The sequence below is a fragment of the Rana temporaria genome, chromosome 1 (assembly GCF_905171775.1).
Source record: "Rana temporaria chromosome 1, aRanTem1.1, whole genome shotgun sequence".
NCBI lineage: Eukaryota > Metazoa > Chordata > Amphibia > Anura > Ranidae > Rana > Rana temporaria.
Genome location: NC_053489.1, coordinates 674,802,933 through 674,820,686, shown reverse-complemented (window position 1 = coordinate 674,820,686; position 17,754 = coordinate 674,802,933). Strand labels below are relative to the sequence as shown.

The 17,754-nt window shown below is 47.4% G+C and overlaps 1 protein-coding gene across 1 annotated transcript in view; it reads left to right on the top strand.

Annotated features, from left to right (window-relative positions):
• DNAI1 (dynein axonemal intermediate chain 1) overlaps nt 1-17,754 on the top strand; it is a 242,333-nt gene that overhangs the window by 109,994 nt on the left and 114,585 nt on the right. Inside the window, exons 18-19 of the mRNA XM_040335644.1 lie at nt 777-925; nt 5,309-5,408. Of these exons, the coding sequence (XP_040191578.1) occupies nt 777-925; nt 5,309-5,408 (249 nt within the window). The remainder of the gene's footprint in view (nt 1-776; nt 926-5,308; nt 5,409-17,754) is intronic.

Below are 17,754 nucleotides of genomic sequence, written 5' to 3'. Positions count from 1 at the left end.
TTCCCACTATAGACTGCTAAGGGTCCGAGGACTGAACATCATGTAGGTGACCGCAATATTGTGTCAATCTCGCTCCATTTCGCAGCGAGATTGACCACCTACAAGCCCCGTCGCGGGAGCCAGCGCAGAGCCGGCTCACCGCGATGGGGAAAAAGCCATCATAGAAGCGACGGGGATCCGACTTGGATTCCCGCCAATTCTAGCCGTGGCGTTTGGTATAAATCATGAGGGGGAGCTCCACGCAAAATTTTAAATACATTTTAAAATAAATGCCCCTAGGGGCATACCAGGCCCTTAGGTCTGGTATGGGTTGTAAGGAGAATCCCCCTAAGCCAAAAAAAAAACGGCGTGGGGGTCCTCCTACAATCCATACCAGACCTGTATCCAAAGCACGCCGCCCGGCCGTTCAGGAAAGGGGTGTGGACAAGCGAGTGCCCCCCCCCCCTGAGCCGTACCAGGCCGCATGCCCTCAACATGGGGGGGGGGGGGGTTGGGTGCTCTGGGGCAGGGGGGCGCCCTGCAGGTACTGTACCAAAGGGCTGCATTCGGCCCTCGGGCCGCAGGTTGGGCGCCAGGGCCTTATTGATATCTTCAAACTCCAACCAATGAGTCCTGATGTGTGGGTTGGAATGACTGTGAATGCCATTTGGCTTTGGCCTTTGGTATCTGGAAGAGAAGACAAGGGCCACATAGTTTTGGCTAATGAGTTTTGATCGCTCTCCGCATTCCATCTGCCGTTCATCTCATTGGACTGTGTTGTTTTTTTTTTTTGGCAGTGCTCCAAGGCTTATTCCACCCAGTTCCTGGACACGTTTGATGCGCACAATTTGGCGGTGGACGCAGTACGGTGGAACCCATTCCATCCCAAAGTCTTCATCACCTGCAGCTCGGACTGGACGGTGAAGATCTGGGAACATAACATCAAGTAGGTACTTCCAGCCTGGTATATGGAACTCCGGTCTTGTCATAGCAAACCTTTATCAAGCGTTATGGCCGATACTCGCCTGCTTCTGTTCTGTAGCAGTTGTGATAGGCTATCAACGCTGAATCCTAGTGAAATGAACATTATTTTCATTCAGATCACATTATTTTCATAAGCTATGTAACGGTCAGGGGTTAACACCGTTTACGATCTTCCATTCCACCAACCCAAGACAGCTTATCCGACAATCCAGCAGACGGGACCCATTCCATTCCCCAGAAGGACGAGACACACAGCTCTGTTTCTGGTTCCAAACGAATGGATGCTTTGGGCTAGATTCAGCAAGAATTTACGCCGGTGTATCTACTGATACGCCGCGTAAATTTAAATCTGCGCCGGCGTATCTTCTTTCTGTATTCAGAAAGCAAGATACGCCGAAATTAGGCTAAGATCCGACTGGCGTAAGTCTCTTACGCCGTCGTATCTTAGTTGCATATTTACACTGGCCGCTAGGTGGCGCTGCCATCGATTTTAGCGTAGAATATGCAAATGAGCTGGATACGCCGATTCAGAAACGTACGTGCGCCTGGCGGATTTTTTTACGTCGTTTGCGTAAGGCTTTTTCCGGCGTAACGTTACTCCTGCTATATGAGGCATAGCCAAAGTATGGACGTCGGGACAGCGTAGAATTTTGAAAATTTTACGTCGTTTGCGTAAGTCGTTCGCGAATAGGGCTTTGCGTAAATTACACTCATGTCGAAAGCATTGACTATTTGCGACGTGATTAGGAGCATGCGCACTGGGATACGTTCAAGGCCGGCGCATGCACCGTTCGTGAGAAACGTCATTTACGTGGGGTCATGTTTTATTTACATAAAACACGCCCACCTCTTGACAATTTGAATTCGGCTCGCTTACCCCGGCAGATTTACGCTACGCCGCGGCAACATACGGAGCAAGTGCTTTGTGAATACTGCACTTGCCTCTCTAAATTGTGGCGGCGTAGCTTAAATAACATACTCTACGCCCGCACAAACTTACGTCCCCCTACCTGAATCTAGCCCTTTAATGGTAACTCAGCCTTGTTATATACAGTTACAAGCATGCTACAGTAATCACAGGAACAAAGAAACACTCCACCCAAAACATCACACAATGGGTGCTTAACGAGTTCCCCCTCAATCCACATCCCAGACAGAAATAAGCTATATATCACTTCATCACACAGCACACTCCTCTAATATACAGTGCTAGGCCTGGAGCAGTAAGCAAAAGGAGATTGGTAGGGATGTCACATTCCATGTTATGGGCTGATTGCCAGCTGGACAGGAAGTGAGGGGAAATCTCTCTAAAGCTGGCCATAGACGGATCGAATCATGGATGGGCAGGCTGAATACAGTAAAACCTTGGTTTGCAAGCATAATTTGCTTGTAATCCAAAGCACTTGTATATCAAAAAAAATTTTTTACAGGGTATAAAAGAGAAGAGAGGCGCCTCTAAGTGTAGCAATAAGTTGCTAAATGTTGTACCTTCATTAACCACTTAAGGACCCCTTCACGCCGATATACGTCGGTAGAATGGCACGGCTGGGCACAAGCACGTACATGTACGTCGTCTTTAAGAGCCCAGCCGTGGGTCACGAGCACGCACTCGTGACCTGGTCCTGTGCTCCGTGACCGTGCCCATGGGACCTGCGGACCCGATCGCCACCGGTGTCCCGCGATCGTGTCACAGAGCTGAAGAACGGGGAGAGAAAAGTGTAAGCAAACCTTTCCCCGTTCTTCCTAGTGTGGCTGCCACTGATCGTCTGTTCCCTGTCATAGGGAACGACGATCGGTGACGTCACGCGCCAAGCCACGCCCCCACACAGTAGTAATCACTCCCTAGGAAACACTTAACTCCTTCAGCGCCCCCCTTACAGGTTAACCCCTTCACTAACTATGTCATTTTCACAGTAATCGGTGCATTTTTATAGCACTGATCGATGTAAAAATGACAATGGCCCCAAAGTGGTGTCCGTAGTGTCCGCCATAATGTCACAGTCACGATAAAAATTGCAGATCGCCGCCATTAGTAGTAAAAAAAAAAAAATATATTAATAAAAATGCAATAAAATTATCCTGGATTTTTTAGGCGAGGCCGTGGCTTCGGCCTGGTCTGTGGCCTTTTCCCATAATCGTGGCGAGCTGCAGTCAGGATTTTTTCGGCAAGGCCGCGGCTTCGGCCTAGTCCGCTGCCTTTTCCCAGGATCGCGGCGAGCTGCAGGCATGATTTTTTAGGCGAGGCTGCGGCTTCAGCCTAGTCCGCTGCCTTTTCCCAGGATCGCAGCGGACTAGGCCGAAGCTGCTGCCTTGCCTAAAAACTCATGCCTGCAGCTCCTTAGGACCAGCGCGGTGTCCATCAGATCGATCAAATCGCAGATTTTTTTGGGGCCAAAATCGCCCAGCTCTACTTGGGAGGGTGCATGTGATCAGCAAAGGGCCAATCAGCACTGTTCAGACAGACGGCCGGGGGTCCTGCAGCCTAATAAGAAAGTGAGGCCCCGTACACACGTCTGAGGAACTCGAGGTCAGTGTTGAAGCCGCCGAGGCGGGCCAACTTTCCTCATTGAACAACGAGGAAATAGAGAACATGTTCCTCGTCGGCTTCCTCTGTGAAAAGTGTACACACGACCGGGTTTCTCTGGCAGAATCCAGCTCCGATCGAGTTTCTGGCTGAATTCTGCCGAGAAACTCGGTCGTGTGTACGGGGCCTCAGAGTAGAATGAAAACTCCTCCTACAAGCTTTAACCAGACACTGATAAAGATCATACGACTGCTGTTACAGCTCCAAAGGGCGGGGCCAACTATATATTGAACCCTACAGACTAAGACTGGGATGCCATTAAAGTTCATGTGTGTGTGTAAAGGCAGGTGTCCCAATACTTTTGACAATATAGCGTATGACTCTGTGTATAGCAAAGGAAATTGTGTCAGTGTGCTACAGACGTAATTCCAATGTTCCTGTCTCATTTATTGACCATGACCCCCCCCCCCCCCCCCCCAGTGCTTAGGAAGGTATTAGCTGCCACTTTCAGCTCACACAAGTCCTCCACCTCTGCTCCTCTATTATGCCGCGTACACACGATCGGATTTTCCGTCGGAAAAACCTTGGATGGTTTTTCCGCCTGGAATTCCGCTCAAGCTTGGCTTGCATACACACGGTCACACAAAAGTTCTCTGAACTTTCGACCGTCAAGAACGCCGGTGACGTACAACACTACGACGAGCCGAGAAAACTAAGTTCAATGCTTCCGATCATGCGCCAAATTGTTTCCGAGCATGCATTGGAATTTTGCACATCAGAATTGCCACAGACGATCGGAATTTCCGGAAAAATTGAGACCCAACTCTCAATCTTTTGTTGGTGGAAATTCCGACAGCAAAAGTCTGATGGAGCCTACACACCGTCTGAATTTCCGTTCAAAAGCTCACATTGGACTTTTCTTGTCGGAATTTCCGATCGTGTATACTCGGCATTAGTGGTGTCCTCACTGCTCATTATTAGGTAGATTCACATAAATAGGTGCAAACTTGCGGCGGCGTAGCTTAGCGTGTTTAGGCTACGCCGCCGTAAGTTAGCTTGGCACGTACATGATTCACAATGTACTTGCCTGCTATGTTACGGTGGCGTAGCCTAAAGCGGGCGGGCGTAAGGGCGCCGAATTCAAATGTGTGTAAGGGGGCGTGTTTTAATGTTAATAAGGCTTGACTTTACGTTTTTGACGTTTTCATTTTACTGCGCATGCGCCGGGCGCCTACATTTCCCAGTGTGCATTGCGGCTAAGTACGCCGTACGGGCCTATTGATTTCGACGTTGACGTAAACGATGTAAATCGCTATTCGCGGACGACTTACGCAAACGACGTAAATCGCTATTCGCGGACGACTTGCGCAAATGACGTAAAAATTTTGAATCTCGAAGCGGGAACGGCGGCCATACTTTAACATTGCTATTCCATCTAATAGATGGAATAACTTTAGGCCTGATAATGGCTTACGGAAATGGCGTAAAAGTACTGCGGCGGCCGGGCGTACGTTCGTGAATCGGCGTATCTCCTCATTTACATATACGCCGACCGTAATGGAAGCGTCACCTAGCGGCCATCCAAAATATTGCAATCTAAGATAGGACGGCGCAAGCCATCGTATCTTAGATATGTTTAAGCGTATCTCTGTTTGAGCATACACTTAAACATAAGTCGGCGTAGATTCTGAGTTAGGTCGGCTTATCTACTGATAAGCCGGCCTAACTCTTTCTGAATCTACCTATATGTACTTTTCCTTTGTGCCTCTGCCAATCAGAGCAGTTATATTCCCGCTACTGACAACCAACTTTCTCTCCCAGGACTCCCATGTTTGTGTTTGATCTGAACTCCGCAGTGGGGGACGTAGCCTGGGCGCCATACTCCTCCACCATCTTCGCCGCCGTTACCACCGATGGCAAGGTAGGTCACTACTTGTACACTGGTGATCTGTAATCTTCTGATGACGGGCTGTTTGGGATCTGTACATTGAATGTTCATGCTGAGGAAAGGAATCGCTAATACCCTACAATCCCGCTGGTCTCAGCTGTGTAGAGAAATTCCCAAATTATTCATGATTTCATATTGTTTATAGAATCATCATTACTGAGCGTGGAACACTCGGAAAAGTCCAAAACTGCTCTCTGTGTCCCCAGCTAGGGACATTCGTCCTAGGAGATCACTGTTCTGTCCTAAGGAAAAGCATATCATAGAGTGTAAGCTCTTGTGGCGCAGAGACTCGGTGTTCTCAGTACAGCGCTGCGGTGTATGTCAGAGCTATATAAATGTATAATAATAGTGAGTGACTGTGGGAAGACATTGGAGTGTAAGCTCCTCTGGTACAGAGACTGATATGACTGGCTCAGTGTTCTCTGTACAACACTGCGGTATATGTCAGAGATATATAATTGTATAATAATAATAGAGTGTGACTGTGGGGGGGGGGGGCGGGGACATTAGAGTGTAAGCTCCTCTGGTACAGAGACTGATGTGATTGGCTCAGTGTTCTCTGTACAGCGCTGCGGTATATGTCAGAGCTATATAAATGTATTATAATAGTGTGGGGGGGGGGGGGACATTAGAGTGTAAGCTCCTCTGGTGCATCAACTGATGCGACTGCCTCCATGTTTTCTGTATAGCACTGTGGTATATGTCAGAGCTATATAGATGTATAATATTAATAGTGTGTGACTGTGGGGAGGACATTGGAGTGTAAGCTCCTCTGGCTAGAGCTATATAAATGTATAATAATAATAGTGTGTGACTGTGGGGGGGACATTAGAGTGTAAGCTCTTCTGGCTAGAGCTATATAAATGTATAATAATAATAGTGTGTGGCTGGGGAGGGGACATTAGAGTGTAAGCTCTTCTGGTACAGAGACTGATGTGACTGGCTTATACCGCAGTGCTGTACAGAGAACACTAAGCCAGTCACATCAGTCTCTGTACCAGAAGAGCTTACACTCTAATGTCCCCTCCCCAGCCACACACTATTATTATTATACATTTATATAGCTCTAGCCAGAGGAGCTTACACTCCAATGTCCTCCCCCCCACAGTCACACACTATTGATATAGCTCTGACATATACCACAGTGTTGTACAGACATCACTAAGCCAGTCATATCTGTCTCTGTGGTGGGACATTAGAGTGTAAGCTCCTCTGGTACAGAGACTGATGTGACTGGCTCTGTGTTCTCTGTACAGCGCTGCAGTATATGCAGTAGTGTATTTAGGATTTGTGCTGCCCTAGGCTTGACTAAACTCGTGCACTCCCTAATATGAATATGACCCACCCCTTCCTGACAAGGCCACACCCTTTCCATTTAAGACCTGCCCTGACATTTTTGAGTGGGGACACTAGTTCTTAAGGCCTGGGGGCGGGGGGGGGGGGGGGTTCGTCAAATATGGCTACAAATCACAGTTTGCTCCAGAAGTGACATTCCACTGAAAAATTTAGCACTGCGCCTGCGTGACACCGCCATATGTGTTCCAACACTTTTACAACAAAACAGCACATCAAAACTGTGATGGGTAGCCGAATGTGACGATGATTCATCTTGCTACACTCCGCACCCCTCCACACTAAGGATACAGTGAGAAGGGGACAAGCAGACAGTGTCTGGACCTAGACTATGGAACGCTCTACCAACCACCATCCGATTGGAGATAAACCACCTGGCCTTCAGGAGAAAGATCAAGACCCATCTCTTCTGAGGGCCCAGGGAATGGATACCAAGTGCCCTGAGGCAATTCAGTTTGCATGTGCTGCGCTATATAAGTTTCTCACTCAAACTGTGATGGGTGACGAGACAAGGGCATTGTATTTCCTTAATTTGCATAGATTTCCTCTCACTTCCTGTTTGGCTATGGGGGCGGGAAGTGAAGGGAAATCTCTACAATGGCACAGGAATGGTAAAAAAATAAACTGACAGGGGCTATAACCCTCCTTAACTTTAAAAAAATTGTGTTGCCTATAGTTCTATAGCACACATTTCTGATACATTTATGGAGAGGACTAAGAAGATATAACTATGCCAATGGTGCAGCAGAAAACATATAGCACAGTGAGGAAGGTTTGTGGTCCAGGATGATAGGACAGTCAAAATCAGAAGCAGCTTGCGTTACACTAACAAGCCAATGGGGACTCCATGCTACCCCCCTGTATATCCTGGGCCAGGATATACAGTGTTGGGTATATGTCAGAGCTCTATAAATGTATAATAATAGAGTGCGACTGTGGGGGGGGGGGGGGGACATTAGAGTGTAAGCTCCTCTGGTACAGAGACTGATGTGACTGGCTTATACTGCAGTGCTGTAGAGAGAACACTGAACCAGTCACATCAGTCTCTGTACCAGAGGAGCTTACACTCTAATGTCCCTCCCCCCCCCCCACCACAGTCACGCACTATTGATATAGCTCTGACATATACCACAGTGTTGTACAGACATCACTAAGCCAGTCACATCAGTCTCTGTGGTGAGAAATTAGAGTGTAAGCTCCTCTGGTACAGAGACTGATGTGACTGGCTCAGTGTTCTCTGTACAGCGCTGCGGTATATGTCAGAGCTATATACATGTATAATAATAATAGTGTGTGACTGTGGGGGGGGGACATTAGAGTGTAAGCTCCTCTGGATAGAGCTATATAAATGTATAATAATAATAGTGTGTGACTGTGGGGGAGGGGACATTAGAGTGTAAGCTCCTCTGGATAGAGCTATATAAATGTATAATAATAATAGTGTGTGACTGTGGGGGAGGGGACATTAGAGTGTAAGCTCCTCTGGTACAGAGACTGATGTGTTTGGCTCAGTGTTCTCTGTACAGCACTACGGTATATGTCAGAGCTATATAAACAGTGTGAACAGGTTGGAGGTACGGCGTAGTGATGTCTCCGAGGTATCACAGCGCGGTGATGATTCAATAACACAGTCTGGATTATTAATGAAAAGTGAGGCTCGTGCCGCAGCTCATCCATCATGTCTGGGAAATAGAATTGTCCTCTGGCCCCCGGTAATACTTACATGTACATCATAAGACAGTTTCACAGAATAGAGCGCTCTCCTGCCTGGGGGAGCCCAGATTCTACTTCTCAATCTGATTTCTGGGTGGAGTTGAGTTTGAGGCTCACCGTTGTCTCTTTGGGTTCTGCACTTTATTTTGGTGAAGCGTGTTTAAAGTTTACCTGTACGCTTTAATGGCTGGGCAGTATATAATCTTCTTCTCATGATCCTCCAGGAGCAAAAGATAAAACCTGATACTTCCAGGTATGGGGAGCATGTACTGTAATGCACCCCCCTTTCTCCCATGTGATAGCACAGGTGCTTGGTGATTGGCCATTCAGGCACCCAGTGTTGTCCCATGGGGTGGTGAAAGAATGCTCAGCTCAGTGTAAGCTCCAGGCCACAACTTAGAAGGTGCACAGGGCCAGATAGGTAAGTAGACAATTAAGCAAGACACTGTATAACCTCACCTTCAACAATCATTGCTCCTTTTTTATGAGCAAGAAAATAAAGCCTAATTACACAGAGGTGCAAAGCCTGCTTCCCTCAATGGACATAAAAAAGAAAAAAAACAATTAAAATATATATTTTTTCTTGTTTTATTACTGATTTTTCTTTTTTTGTGGAGGCCTCCTTTAAAGCAGAGACCCCCTATTGGTAGAACTCTTATGCTCTGTACACACGATCGCTTCGTCTGATGAAAACGGACCAATGGACCGTTTTCATCGGACGAAACGATCGTGTGTGGCCCCCATCGTTTTTTTTCCATCGGTGAAAAAAAATAGAACATGTTTTAAATAGGTAGATAGAAAAAACTGATCGTCTGTGGGGAAATCCATCGATCAAAAATCCATGCATGCTCAGAATCAAGTCAACGCATGCTCGGAAGCATCGAACTTCATTTTTCTCAGCACGTCGTAGCGTTTTACGTCACCACGTTGGAGACACGATCGGGTTTTTAACCAATGATGTGTAGGCAAGACTGATGAAAGTCAGCTTCATCAGATATCTGATGAAAAAATCCATCGGTCCGTTTTCATTGGATGAACCGATCGTGTGTACAGGGCATTAGAGTTTTGTTTCCGCAGTTGTATAACGTCAGTGCCTTGTCCTTACAATATGGAAATTGGAGCATTCTGTGAGAGCGATAGACGTTTCCAGGGGTGAGCGTATCGGTATTCCGGGCATTGTGAAGTGCTGGAATTGTCTCGTATTCGGCTGGTGGTACTGGAGAGATTTTTGGCGCTGTAATTCATCAGCTGGGCTCTTGGCCTGCCGTCTCCTTTGTCCTCTGGGAGGTTTTCATTACTCACAAGGATGTCATTGTTCAGCCACTGAGGAGACGTGTATAGCCAAGGCTCCATTCTGGCACTGAGGAGACGTGTATAGCCAAGGCTCCATTCTGGCACTGAGGCTTATAAATAGACCGGAGAAGCATTATCTGTAGCCTGAGAACTTTCCACCTCTCCTCCGGCCTTGACAGTCATTGCCGCTTGTCGCTGGTCACATGATCCTGCGAAATGATGGGAGGGTCATCGGTGGCAGGGTCCTGAGGCACTAAGACGTATTCATTGTAGCACTGCTGATAGAAAACATTAGAAACTGGTCCCTATCTCCTCTTAACCACTAAAGACCGGACCATTATGCAGGTAAAGGACCTGGCCAGTTTTTGCGATTCTGCACTGCGTCGCTTTAACTGACAATTGCACGGTCGTGCGACGTGGCTCCCAAACAAAGACCAGAGAAGGAGTGAAAGGTGGGCAGCGAGGAGGCACAAGGATGAAGAAGACCTGAGAAGGAGTGAGAGGTCGGCAGGGAGGAGGAGCAGACCAGAAGAAGACTTGGGAAGGAGTGAGAGGTCGGCAGGGAGGGGGAGCGGACCAGAAGAAGACCTGGGAAGGAGTGAAAGGTCGGCAGGGAGGGGGAGCAGACCAGAAGAAAACCTGGGAAGGAGGGAGAGGTCGGCAGGGAGGGGGAGCAGACCAGAAGAAGACCTGGGAAGGAGTGAGAGGTCGGCAGGGAGGGGGAGCGGACCAGAAGAAGACCTGGGAAGGAGTGAGAGGTCGGCAGGGAGGGGGAGCAGACCAGAAGAAAACCTGGGAAGGAGTGAGAGGTCGGCAGGGAGGAGGAGCAGACCAGAAGAAGACATGGGAAGGAGTGAGAGGTCGGCAGGGAGGGGGAGCGGACCAGAAGAAGACCTGGGAAGGAGTGAGAGGTCGGCAGGGAGGGGGAGCAGACCAGAAGAAAACCTGGGAAGGAGGGAGAGGTCGGCAGGGAGGGGGAGCAGACCAGAAGAAGACCTGGGAAGGAGTGAGAGGTCGGCAGGGAGGGGGAGCAGACCAGAAGACCTGAGAAGGAGTGAGAGGTCGGCAGGGTGGGGGAGCAGACCAGAAGAAGACCTGGGAAGAGTAAGAGGTCGACAGGGAGGAGGAATCCACAGGTAGAAGACCTGGGAAGGAGTGAGAGGTTGGCAGGGAGGGGGAGCAGACCAGAAGAAGACATGGGAAGGAGTGAGAGGTTGGCAGGGAGGGGGAGCAGACCAGAAGAAGATCTTGGGAAGGAGTGAGAGGTCGGCAGGGAGTGGAAGCAGACCAGAAGAAGACCTGGGAAGGAGTGAGAGGTCGGCAGGGAGGGGGAGCAGACCAGAAGACCTGAGAAGGAGTGAGAGGTCGGCAGGGTGGGGGAGCAGACCAGAAGAAGACCTGGGAAGAGTAAGAGGTCGACAGGGAGGAGGAATCCACAGGTAGAAGACCTGGGAAGGAGTGAGAGGTTGGCAGGGAGGGGGAGCAGACCAGAAGAAGACATGGGAAGGAGTGAGAGGTTGGCAGGGAGGGGGAGCAGACCAGAAGAAGATCTTGGGAAGGAGTGAGAGGTCGGCAGGGAGTGGAAGCAGACCAGAAGAAGACCTGGGAAGGAGTGAGAGGTCGGCAGGGAGGAGGAGCAGACCAGAAGAAGACCTGGGAAGGAGTGAGAGGTCGGCAGGGAGGAGGAGCAGACCAGAAGAAAACATGGGAAGGAGTGAGAGGTCGGCAGGGAGGAGGAGCAGACCAGAAGAAAACATGGGAAGGAGTGAGAGGTCGGCAGGGAGGGGGAGCAGACCAGAAGAAGACCTGGGAAGGAGTGAGAGGTCGGCAGGGAGGAGGAATCCACAGGTAGAAGACCTGGGAAGGAGTGAGAGATGGGTAGGAAGGAGATGTGGACAGGTGCTCCTGATGCTGCATGTAAAGTTTCAGTATATGTTAAAGGTCAGGTTAAAGTTGAAATCCAGGTAGAAACACAAATACAGGAGTGGAATACATATATAAAGCCCCGTACACATGACGGGTTTTCCAGGAAAACTGTCAAGAGTGGATTTGGCCGGGAATCCCGACAGGAAAACTGCCCAGGAAAAATAGAGAATCTGCTCTCTATTTTCCCGTCGGGATTCCCGGCAGAGTGTTTCCTGCCGAGAAAACCGCTCGTCTGTATGCTTACCCGTTCCATTGGAAACCCGCGCATGCTCGATAAGAGTTCGATGAATGCACGGCGGCATACAAGTTTACTGTGGGGTGTAGCAAGATGGCGGCGACGGCATCCAATGTGACGAGCCCAGGCTCGTCGTAGTCGATGACGTCACCGCAGCGGTTCTTTTGAATGGTCATCTGTATGCACGGCAAGCTTGCCAGGAATCCCATCGGGAAAACCAAATTTTTTTTCTGGTCGGGATTCCCGGCCGTGTGTACAGGGCTTGAGAGCTGTTTTCCAAGCCAGAGAATCTATATTTCCTGCACTATTGTCGCACGGCAAGGTTGGTGACCTGACTTTTTTTACTATAGTTGGGTCACCTCCCTGCCTCCATCTACCTTTCTATAGTTGGGTCACCTCCCTGCCTCCATCTACCTTACTATAGTTGGGTCACCTCTCTGCCTCCATCTACCTTTCTATAGTTGGGTCACCTCCCTGCCTCCATCTACCTTTCTATAGTTGGGTCACCTCCCTGCCTCCATCTACCTTTCTATAGTTGGGTCACCTCCCTGCCTCCATCTACCTTTCTATAGTTGGGTCACCTCCCTGCCTCCATCTACCTTTCTATAGTTGGGTCACCTCCCTGCCTCCATCTACCTTTCTATAGTTGGGTCACCTCCCTGCCTCCATCTACCTTTCTATAGTTGGGTCACCTCCCTGCCTCCATCTACCTTTCTATAGTTGGGTCACCTCCCTGCCTCCATCTACCTTTCTATGGTTGGGTCACCTCCCTGCCTCCATCTACTGAACAGTGATAGTGCAGTTCCAGACCGATGAGGACATCTCTCTCTACTCTCTGTAAATGGGACTACGATGGGTTCCCTGGTAAATATAATAAAACAGAAATAGGAATGAACGTGTAGATCTTTTTCTTTCTTCTATTATGAAAGAAAAGGCATAGCTGGTAGTAGCAATAGATGAATGGAGAGATGTGGGGGTCCCGAGGGTGACACAATCTCGTACACAATGATAAATGGCTTATTAGAAATCTTTCTGTGTGACTTCCCTGCAGCGTATGCGCCATTATCTGTAATCATCCCCCATAATTCCCTGTGTCCTGCCGCTGCCCCCCCCCCCCCACCTCTCTGAATTTCTCTCTCATCCTCCTTCTACTTATACTCTGCAGATGGAGAAAATATTACAGTTTATAAACTCGGCTCCCGCAGGTCAGGTACAATCACATTTCCATAATTTAATATGTATTTCTTCATTTCACGCGCGCTGAGGACTAACGAGCCGTAGCTGCGAAGCGGGTCACATGACTTTGTGCTTATTAATCACCCAGGTGGGCCCAGACTTTCTGCCGGGGTTCATTCTCCACCTCCATCCCGCTTCTCATCCTCATGATGGCCATATTCTACTGTACAACCGCCTATGGGGGGTGGGGATCATTCATAGCTATAGCTGGACTCTCTGAATCCCACTGATCACCAATGTAAGGGGCATTCTTCTCACTGATCACCAATGTAAGGGACATTCTTCCCACTGATCACCAATGTAAGGGACATTCTTCCCACTGATCACCAATGTAAGGAACATTCTTCCCACTGATCACCAATGTAAGGGACATTCTTCCCACTGATCACCAATGTAAGGAACATTCTTCCCACTGCTCACCAATGTAAGGGACATTCTTCCCACTGATCACCAATGTAAGGAACATTCTTCTCACTGATCACCAATGTAAGGGACATTCTTCTCACTGATCACCAATGTAAGGGACATTCTTCTCACTGATCACCAATGTAAGGGGCATTCTTCTCACTGATCACCAATGTAAGGAACATTCTTCTCACTGATCACCAATGTAAGGAACATTCTTCCCACTGATCACCAATGTAAGGGACATTCTTCCCACTGATCACCAATGTAAGGGACATTCTTCTCACTGATCACCAATGTAAGGGACATTCTTCTCACTGATCACCAATGTAAGGGACATTCTTCCCACTGATCACCAATGTAAGGGACATTCTTCCCACTGATCACCAATGTAAGGGACATTCTTCTCACTGATCACCAATGTAAGGGACATTCTTCCCACTGATCACCAATGTAAGGGACATTCTTCTCACTGATCACCAATGTAAGGGACATTCTTCCCACTGATCACCAATGTAAGGGACATTCTTCTCACTGATCACCAATGTAAGGGACATTCTTCCCACTGATCACCAATGTAAGGAACATTCTTCCCACTGATCACCAATGTAAGGGACATTATTCCCACTGATCACCAATGTAAGGGACATTCTTCCCACTGATCACCAATGTAAGGGACATTCTTCCCACTGATCACCAATGTAAGGGACATTCTCCTCACTGATCACCAATGTAAGGAACATTCTTCCCACTGATCACCAATGTAAGGAACATTCTTCCCACTGATCACCAATGTAAGGGACATTCTTCCCACTGATCACCAATGTAAGGGACATTCTTCCCACTGATCACCAATGTAAGGAACATTCTTCTCACTGATCACCAATGTAAGGGACATTCTTCCCACTGATCACCAATGTAAGGGACATTCTTCCCACTGATCACCAATGTAAGGGACATTCTTCTCACTGATCACCAATGTAAGGGACATTCTTCCCACTGATCACCAATGTAAGGAGCATTCTTCCCACTGATCACCAATGTAAGGGACATTCTTCTCACTGATCACCAATGTAAGGAACATTCTTCTCACTGATCACCAATGTAAGGAACATTCTTCTCACTGATCACCAATGTAAGGGACATTCTTCCCACTGATCACCAATGTAAGGGACATTCTTCTCACTGATCACCAATGTAAGGGACATTCTTCTCACTGATCACCAATGTAAGGAACATTCTTCTCACTGATCACCAATGTAAGGGGCATTCTTCCCACTGATCACCAATGTAAGGAGCATTCTTCTCACTGATCACCAATGTAAGGGACATTCTTCCCACTGATCACCAATGTAAGGGACATTCTTCTCACTGATCACCAATGTAAGGGACATTCTTCTCACTGATCACCAATGTAAGGAACATTCTTCTCACTGATCACCAATGTAAGGAACATTCTTCCCACCGATCACCAATGTAAGGGATATTCTTCTCACTGATCACCAATGTAAGGAACATTCTTCTCACTGATCACCAATGTAAGGAACATTCTTCCCACTGATCACCAATGTAAGGGACATTCTTCCCACTGATCACCAATGTAAGGAACATTCTTCCCACTGATCACCAATGTAAGGGACATTCTTCCCACTGATCACCAATGTAAGGAACATTCTTCCCACTGATCACCAATGTAAGGGACATTCTTCTCACTGATCACCAATGTAAGGAACATTCTTCTCACTGATCACCAATGTAAGGAACATTCTTCCCACTGATCACCAATGTAAGGAACATTCTTCCCACCGATCACCAATGTAAGGGATATTCTTCTCACTGATCACCAATGTAAGGAACATTCTTCTCACTGATCACCAATGTAAGGAACATTCTTCCCACTGATCACCAATGTAAGGGACATTCTTCCCACTGATCACCAATGTAAGGAACATTCTTCCCACTGATCACCAATGTAAGGGACATTCTTCCCACTGATCACCAATGTAAGGAACATTCTTCCCACTGATCACCAATGTAAGGGACATTCTTCCCACTGATCACCAATGTAAGGGACATTCTTCTCACTGATCACCAACGTAAGGAACATTCTTCTCACTGATCACCAATGTAAGGGACATTCTTCCCACTGATCACCAATGTAAGGAACATTCTTCTCACTGATCACCAATGTAAGGGACATTCTTCCCACTGATCACCAATGTAAGGGACATTCTTCTCACTGATCACCAATGTAAGGGACATTCTTCTCACTGATCACCAATGTAAGGGACATTCTTCTCACTGATCACCAATGTAAGGGGCATTCTTCCCACTGATCACCAATGTAAGGAGCATTCTTCCCACTGATCACCAATGTAAGGGACATTCTTCTCACTGATCACCAATGTAAGGAACATTCTTCTCACTGATCACCAATGTAAGGAACATTCTTCTCACTGATCACCAATGTAAGGGACATTCTTCCCACTGATCACCAATGTAAGGGACATTCTTCTCACTGATCACCAATGTAAGGGACATTCTTCTCACTGATCACCAATGTAAGGAACATTCTTCTCACTGATCACCAACGTAAGGAACATTCTTCTCACTGATCACCAATGTAAGGGACATTCTTCCCACTGATCACCAATGTAAGGGACATTCTTCTCACTGATCACCAATGTAAGGGACATTCTTCTCACTGATCACCAATGTAAGGGACATTCTTCTCACTGATCACCAATGTAAGGGGCATTCTTCCCACTGATCACCAATGTAAGGAGCATTCTTCCCACTGATCACCAATGTAAGGGACATTCTTCTCACTGATCACCAATGTAAGGAACATTCTTCTCACTGATCACCAATGTAAGGAACATTCTTCTCACTGATCACCAACGTAAGGAACATTCTTCTCACTGATCACCAATGTAAGGGACATTCTTCCCACTGATCACCAATGTAAGGGACATTCTTCTCACTGATCACCAATGTAAGGGACATTCTTCTCACTGATCACCAATGTAAGGGACATTCTTCTCACTGATCACCAATGTAAGGGGCATTCTTCCCACTGATCACCAATGTAAGGAGCATTCTTCCCACTGATCACCAATGTAAGGGACATTCTTCTCACTGATCACCAATGTAAGGAACATTCTTCTCACTGATCACCAATGTAAGGAACATTCTTCTCACTGATCACCAATGTAAGGGACATTCTTCCCACTGATCACCAATGTAAGGGACATTCTTCTCACTGATCACCAATGTAAGGGACATTCTTCTCACTGATCACCAATGTAAGGAACATTCTTCCCACTGATCACCAATGTAAGGGACATTCTTCCCACTGATCACCAATGTAAGGAACATTCTTCCCACTGATCACCAATGTAAGGGACATTCTTCTCACTGATCACCAATGTAAGGAACATTCTTCTCACTGATCACCAATGTAAGGAACATTCTTCTCACTGATCACCAATGTAAGGAACATTCTTCCCACTGATCACCAATGTAAGGAACATTCTTCCCACCGATCACCAATGTAAGGGATATTCTTCTCACTGATCACCAATGTAAGGAACATTCTTCTCACTGATCACCAATGTAAGGAACATTCTTCTCACTGATCACCAATGTAAGGAACATTCTTCTCACTGATCACCAATGTAAGGAGCATTCTTCCCACTGATCACCAATGTAAGGAACATTCTTCCCACTGATCACCAATGTAAGGGACATTCTTCTCACTGATCACCAACGTAAGGAACATTCTTCTCACTGATCACCAATGTAAGGGACATTCTTCCCACTGATCACCAATGTAAGGAACATTCTTCCCACTGATCACCAATGTAAGGGACATTCTTCCCACTGATCACCAATGTAAGGGACATTCTTCTCACTGATCACCAATGTAAGGGACATTCTTCTCACTGATCACCAATGTAAGGGACATTCTTCCCACTGATCACCAATGTAAGGGACATTCTTCCCACTGATCACCAATGTAAGGGACATTCTTCTCACTGATCACCAATGTAAGGGACATTCTTCCCACTGATCACCAATGTAAGGGACATTCTTCTCACTGATCACCAATGTAAGGGACATTCTTCCCACTGATCACCAATGTAAGGGACATTCTTC